Source organism: Synchiropus splendidus, chromosome 9 (genome assembly GCF_027744825.2).
Source record: "Synchiropus splendidus isolate RoL2022-P1 chromosome 9, RoL_Sspl_1.0, whole genome shotgun sequence".
NCBI classification, from domain to species: domain Eukaryota; kingdom Metazoa; phylum Chordata; class Actinopteri; order Syngnathiformes; family Callionymidae; genus Synchiropus; species Synchiropus splendidus.
Genome location: NC_071342.1, coordinates 4,743,156 through 4,750,767, shown reverse-complemented (window position 1 = coordinate 4,750,767; position 7,612 = coordinate 4,743,156). Strand labels below are relative to the sequence as shown.

At 39.5% G+C, this 7,612-nt stretch overlaps 1 protein-coding gene across 1 annotated transcript; it reads left to right on the top strand.

Moving 5' to 3' along the window:
• Nucleotides 1-5,114: 5,114 nt before the first annotated feature.
• Nucleotides 5,115-7,082, top strand: gsc (goosecoid). Its single transcript, XM_053876032.1, has 3 exons — nt 5,115-5,577; nt 5,842-6,095; nt 6,278-7,082. The coding sequence occupies exons 1-3, from the start codon at nt 5,115-5,117 to the stop codon at nt 6,425-6,427; spliced, it is 867 nt and encodes a 288-aa protein (XP_053732007.1). The 3' UTR covers nt 6,428-7,082.
• Nucleotides 7,083-7,612: the final 530 nt, after the last annotated feature.

Sequence of the window (7,612 nt, the reverse complement as noted above, 5' to 3'; positions counted from 1 at the left end):
TCATACCGTGATCCAAGAAAACACAATGAATTACTGGTAACTGAGCGTAGAAACAACAGTAAAACAGCCACATTACTGCATTGTTGTTCTTTTGACAGGATGTGTCACAAGGCATATCGGCTGGGCTTTGCTTGATGTTCTAAAATCCATTTCCTTAAATAGACAATATGGGGCAAACTTTACCAACTGCATACAGTATAATTACCCTTTCTCTTGTACACAGCTCAACGTGATGACATAGTTTCCTCCAACACTTAGTCTGGCATTGCAGTGATGAGTTGCATAATTCAGTGCGCAGGACGAAAAGTAGAAACCACCAGATTTCAGGGGTGTGTCACCTATCCGGAACAGTTCTGTGCTAAAATGAAACGATCCAGATGATTTCTTTATTTCCTTCCACATTTCTGCCCCTGCTCGGCTGCTTCAGCCATGTTCATAGATTGCCACACTTTATGTTATTTGCTGAACAAAATACAAATACCCGATCAACAATTGGTCCCAAATAAAATACAATACAATACATGCACATCACATCAGCGTTTGCTCACTCCTCTGCGATGCAGCCATTTGCTTCCACCACAGTTTGCTGTATCACTGCAGCCTGGCTTGATATGCATGCTTGTGACCCACTGACATCTTTTGGACAGTTTATCACCATTTAAGTTAAGATTTGTACTATCAATACAGAACCGTTGTCGTCTGTCCTTCTCACTCCTTAGATTTAAAGTAGTTGTGAAAAATATAATTCTCATCTGCAGGTGGGGTTTGTTCCAGTTCTCAAAATTCAAGTTCACACTTTCAAGGTTTTCGACTTGACTGCATCTTTTCTATGCCGCAGCAATGCAGGATTCAGGATTAATAACTATAAAAAAAATCTGTAATATGTAACATTTCTGTTTGAAAGCCACCACCTTGACAATAGCTTTGTGGCCGTTGATGAGCATTATTTTCATCAGAGACGAAGAGAAAAAGAGTGAGTGTCAGGCTACTGTATATCTCAATAAACCTTTAATGTTAACCAATAATTGTCTCTGCCAGTCAAGGTGGTCTTAGGGGTCTCCATTAGTTTGGATCAGCCCTAGCAAGCCTAGTGTTCAGTGCTGCGAATAATCAAAACATCAGTATTATTCATAGTAACATTCATATTACATTTTACAGAGATTGAAATAGAGCTGAGCGAATAACAATTCTTTAAATTTCTGCCAATTACTGTTTATAATTTTTTTCTCATTTCCTGGAACCTCCTCACTCCCATGATGTAATATATTGACATTGGGAAATTGGATATTTGCATCCTACAGTGACGCGAAAGCCGGCCTTCAGCGTTTCACATAGACGTTTCAGTAATGTTTTCCGTACATGTGTTATATCTTATTGCCAGTCAGTTGTGTGTCACTGTCAGTGAGATACTTCTGATCTTCGAAGTCTCTTCTCTAGAGTAATGTTTCTATGTCAGATACATTCTCTTGAAAGCTCCTTGTTTTTTCATCTCTTTTGTCAGTGAGTTTTTTCACATGTTGTATTGCTGTGTACATTTGGCATGTGCTGTTTCCCCTTCCCGAAAGCAATTTTAAACGGCATGTTCAAACACAAAAAAGTATCTCAGGTCTGCGAAGATCCGTTGATGGGCAGAGAAACGTGTGTTCATATGTTTTATTAGGCTCTTTTTTGGTCGTCAGCAGTAAATTACCTTGTTATTCACTTTGGTATTTTGAATTGGCTCCCTGTAAAATTCAACAATTTTAATTGAGTTAATGTAACACCCTTGTGATCTACATTGCTGTGCTCTGTATTTATCACACATATTCAGTCTTTTGGCTAGAAATGATTGAGACGAGGGATGTGCTAGCGTATGCCTCATTTGCATGTCTCTCACTCCAACTGGGTGAGTGCTGGAAGTCCTGCAGAATATCGGAGCTACTTGACATTTTGCTGCAGTGTTGATTATTTCTCCCTGAGTGACACTTTTTAGAGCCCTTCCACTTTCGATAGAAACAACGGAGATTCTAACAGTCCAGAACGGCAGCGGTTCGAGAGCCAAAACTGTGTCGATGTGAAAGGCCACAGTGTGGTTCTAGGTTATGGTTGGCAGAAGTTCCCTCATCAGGAGTTAGTTTCAACACTTTGTCTCTCTACTAGTTCAGGGACCCTTTTTGTACGGGTGGTTAAGTGAAATGTCTGAGTTGGTTTGCAAAAACTCTGGTCTGTGGGTATCATGAGGCAAATTCAGTGTACCCCTGCACACAAGCAGGTTTGCCACAGCGAACTCTGAGTTTCCCGTGTTGAAGCACAGATACCAGATACTAGACCAAAATATCGTTTGAGGAGGACAATCATCATCCAGATGAATTTTATGTTACTCCCTAATGAGACTCACAGAAAACATTGTGCTTAGCTTCAGTTTCACATGATGCATGTAGTAGGGGGCGACTAAGAGGAAAAAAAAAAAAACAAAAAAATATTAAAAAAAAAAAACAAAAAAAAAACAATAACAAAAAAACGAACTCTTGGTTTGTACTGCGCAATTGTTAAATATTGTATTTTAGTGAAAACTCACATTAAAGATTGTGCATTCTATGAACGCTGTTCAATGTGGACAGACAGAAAACACTTGCTTGTGATTTAATTATGGTTCAATATATTTTTATATTTCATTTTAGCTGCAGATTATTTCATTTACATAATTCATGTTCACTTTCTGCATAAACAGTCATTAATGGTTCCATCCCTTCGGAGGAGAGGTTTGTTCCATGTGTAGTGCGCGTTCCAATAGTATGGCATTACTTTGGTAGGTGGGAGATTGAGAGTGCAGTAGAATGTTCTCTGCAATCTTTCATTGAATACTCACATTAGTTCATATTCTAAATTGACTAGAAATGTCCATTCTTTTGCATGTTTTCTGCTCCTTCGATGTGATTTGATCAGCGGTGAGAGTGAAAAATGTGAGAACAACCATGAAATCTCACTTTACTTAGTCATAGCCTCCTCTCAGACACAGATTCTGTTTTAGTTACAATGCACTATGCACTTCACTCAAATGATGGCACTGCCTCCAAGCTCGAGAAAATCTGAATCTTCTTCTCAACAATAAAAGTTATCAATCTAATCAGATAGCATGGAGATGAGTCCGTCAGGAGACGAAATAAACAGCTCCCCTCAGTGTTAATTGATGGAAACTGCATATCCCGACAATCCACAAGATTACAATATGTTCGCCCCATAATAATAATAATAATAATAATAATAATAATGATAATAATAATAATAGCACTCCTAAACTTGAACACATTGTCTTCACATTGGGCTTCTTTATGATAATTCATTGTGATAATATGATTTTTTTTTAAATGGTCGCAGGAATTATTTCCACCAAGACACAAGCATTCCATGAATTTGTACTTCGCTGAGATGTGCACTTCATGTCAGCGTACCCAATTGATCTGTGGATCACCGCACCTTGAGTGACTGTAATAACAGCGGGGATACGGAACAGATCAGAAAAAAACGAATACAAGTCTTGACTTAGAAACCAGAAGGGAAAAGTGAGGGTGCTTTTGCTTGTGTCAGCACATGATCGTTTGTGTGTAAGGAAACGTCTTTGAGCAAGTAGGTGGTTTGGGAGCTCCTTCCACGGAGTGCCGGGAGCTACAAGCTTGAACTATACCAAAAGACGATACAGACCAGCAGAAAGTAACATCAACGTCGGTGCATCTTAAGTGTTGTAGGTGTGTATCATATTTCCTGGGTGATCGGCACCTGTGGAGGGTTAGAGGAAGCCATGCACCAGTAGCCCGAACCGGTATGATGAAGGTTGAGGTCTCCTGTCACTTGACTGCGACCTAAACAGCCTTCCTCTGTTTCCGTGGCGATTTCACTGCCCTGATGGCGGGAGCACACATGCCGGGCCAGGCGTGAAACACTGAAACGTTTCGGGTCTGGCTTTTTTTCTTGCATTAATTGTTAGAGGATATATAGACGCATTTTCATCAATGGAGTTAAAAAAAAAAAAAAAAAAAAAAAAAAGCTTGGACAGCGAGGGGAACAGAGGTGAGAAGCCGTCGTAATTTTGACAGTCTTCACAGACATATGAACCTTCACAAGATACGTTGAAGAGTGGATATATTTCTGTTTTGGCTTTATTGCTAATTTGTCCGAATTTCGAATTTTGTAGTGCATGTGGTTTTATTTGAGATGAATAACGATTTGCTGATAACACATTTTGCTTCATGTTACTGTGGACGACTTTTCGAGACATTACATAAATGATGATTAATTTTCTGGCGCAAAATCGAATGTCACATCCGTGGTTATACTCCACAGAAATAACCACTCCCTCAGCCACTACAGATCTAAGTTCCATGAGCAAAATGTTCCAAATATCCTTTAGGACCTATACAATTTGTTTTCTTTCTCCCGATGAATTGAATGCCACCATTTCACGAACGAAATGTATTTGTCCATCAATTTCAAACAGGTCAATATACTTGGGTAATGTGGTGGAGGCACTAATACAACGCACTGCCTATAATTCACTGTTTAACTAGGGCGGAGGACTAGCAACATATTTTGTGGCATCAAAAAGCAAACAAATATATTTCAAATGACTTACGTGGGTCAGGCGCAATTGAGTCGGACCAAATCTGAGACGGAAGGAATCCACACCTCCGTCGATCACAAGAGATGAATGAATTATCTCTTCCCTGACCTGAATGAGAGACGCAAACAAATTAATATTTCGAGCTGTGATACGATCACAACTTGTGCAAATAATACTGCATGAACATACAACATTCAGGATCCCAAATGCTGCAAAGAAACGTTTCCTTTCATTGTTTACTGTGTGCGCCATTAGAGCACAACGACATCAGATTTCCCTGCGTTAAACTGTTCCTGTCAGTCGTCGGAACTGTGTCGTCAAACGCCTTTGTAAACAGGGAAACAATCGGATTACTCTGCGGGTGGAAGGCAGACAGGTCTCTCGGAGTTAGCCAGAAGATATTCAAATGTCTGCAAGAGAGCGGATTATCTTAATTCAATTAATGCTCAATACACAGAAGTTCGCACCATCCTGCAGGAGAGCAGAGGCTGCCGAGCCTCCTACGTCAGCAGTATAAATGACGCCCAGCCTTACACTTTCCGTCCACATTTCTCTGGCCAACTCGCCATGTTGTGCAACAAAGGAGGGAGCTGCTCATGTTAGAGGATCAGTGGAGACGTTTTTCTCATTGTCACAGAGTTGTAAAGAATCTGCCTGCGACTCGTCTGGAGACCGGAATACGACGCTGGTGTGCGCTGGGATGTTCAGCATCGACAGCATTCTCTCCGGACGGCCGGGATGCAAAGACCCGCTGCTGTTGAGGGGCAGCCCGGTGGTTCTGTCCACCGGCCTGTCGGATGCAATTTACAACGACTACAGCGGTCTTTACAGGGCCGCTTGCGGAATGTCGCCCACAAGAATTCAGTCGTTAAACGGAGCCAGAGTGGGATACAACTGTTACGGGCAGCTGCAGGTCCCGAGCACCGGAGGAGGTCCACCATGCTGCGGTTCGTTGCAGCAGTGTCCGTGCATACCAGCAGGTTAATAGCCTCTTATTTCTCTTAATTTCCTCTACTTCTCAAAAAAAAAGAAAAGGAATGTGTATATTGCAGTATTTTTATTGTCTTGGAAGTTGTTAGTTCATTTGTAAAAACAAATGAAGTAAGTAACTATATATATATATATATATATATATATATATATATATATATATATATATATATATATATATATATATATATATATATATATATATATATATATATATATACACGAAGCTTATCGGCGTACATTTTGATTTTCAGGCTACGAAAGCTCGGTGTTGATTTCCCCGGTTCCGCACCAGATGGTTTCTTACATGAACATGGGGAGCCTGTCGCGAACGGAGCTACAGATTCTAAATCAGTTGCACTGCCGGAGGAAGCGCCGACATCGGACAATCTTCACCGATGAGCAGCTCGAGGCGCTGGAAGGCCTGTTCCAAGAAACCAAGTACCCGGACGTCGGCACCCGGGAGCAACTGGCCCGCAAAGTTCACCTCCGCGAGGAGAAGGTGGAGGTGAGGGTTTTTGCCATATATATATATATGCATATCAAACATTCATTCATACAATTTCAATATTTTTTTTTATCAAGACTGAAAACGTACTATTTTTTACATGGAATAAAATTCATGGTTCTAATAATTTCATGAAAAAGATGCATGGCATATACATCCATAATATATGTATCTTTTTTTAGGTTTGGTTTAAAAACCGGCGAGCAAAGTGGAGAAGACAGAAGAGGTCTTCATCAGAAGAATCTGAAAAATCAGAGAAATGGAAAAGAACAACTAAAATCGCGGAGGAGAAAACAGACGAGAGCAAAACCCAAGTGGATTCAGACAGCTGATGGAAAACGACTCTCACATCCTGGAGGATATGTTGAATTTTGGCACGCACAAAGGCGCGCGCACCCATGCACACATACTCTCGTATGCTATTTAAATTTGAACGTTTTATTTAAATTGTTTTGTAAGGTGAATAGGCCAGTTCAGACGCCGAGGTTGAATTGGTCTACGTGCATTGTTTCATCAATCGATGCTATTATTATTATTATTGTTGTTGTTATTATTATTATTATTGTCCGTTGAAACGACTTGTCACTTTTTCCTAAATTAACAAACTGGAATCTCATAGCCCTTGTACTCCGTCGTAGCTTCTGCAGGCTTAAAAAGTATCCATTTCCGTTGTCACCTAAGTGCGTTTGGAAGACAATGTTCCGATCATAACTATTGTTCATTTAAATAAAAGTGTATTTATACGAAATACTTTACATCAAGACGTGAACTATTGTGAATTTCACTTTTCTGCCGTCCTGGTTGTCATCCGCGATTTGTAATTGTGTAGACTGACGAAAAAGCTTATAATATATTTCTAATTCCATTCGCATTTTTTGACGTAATTACATTGTAAAGAAAATAATAATAAGAGCGCAGTTTTACGGTTTTCGAAAGTGTGTTTGTCCATCGTACGCTAGGGTTCGCTACGGTGCTCTCGAACATCCATGTGACGGTTGATCATATTATGCTCTTATTTTCTGAATAAAGGCTCCATTGTGGATGCTTCTTTCAACACAGAAAATAACATGAAATAAACACCCGTGAGATGTGAAATGACAGCGCCTAGTATTCATCCAGTCACTCTTACATAGCGCTATAGATGATAGGGATGTGCGAAAGGGCGTATAACGCAATATAAATGAGACTAAAAACAACCACAAAAGACACTTGCTTGTTGTGACGTTGGATTGCAAATAAATACATGAATATTAATACTCTGTTTAGTGTCCAAGGGTCAGTGTGAGTGGACGGTCCAGTAAGAATTCTTGAGGGCAGCAGCAACCTTTTGTAAACAGGATGTGTTGTTCACTGCTCACACAAAAATACATGCATATTGTATTTGTATTATATATATATATATATATATATATATATATATATATATATATATATATATATATATATATATATATATATATATATATATTCGTAATCGTAATAAAGAACAGAAAAGCACAGTTTATATGACATTTAAT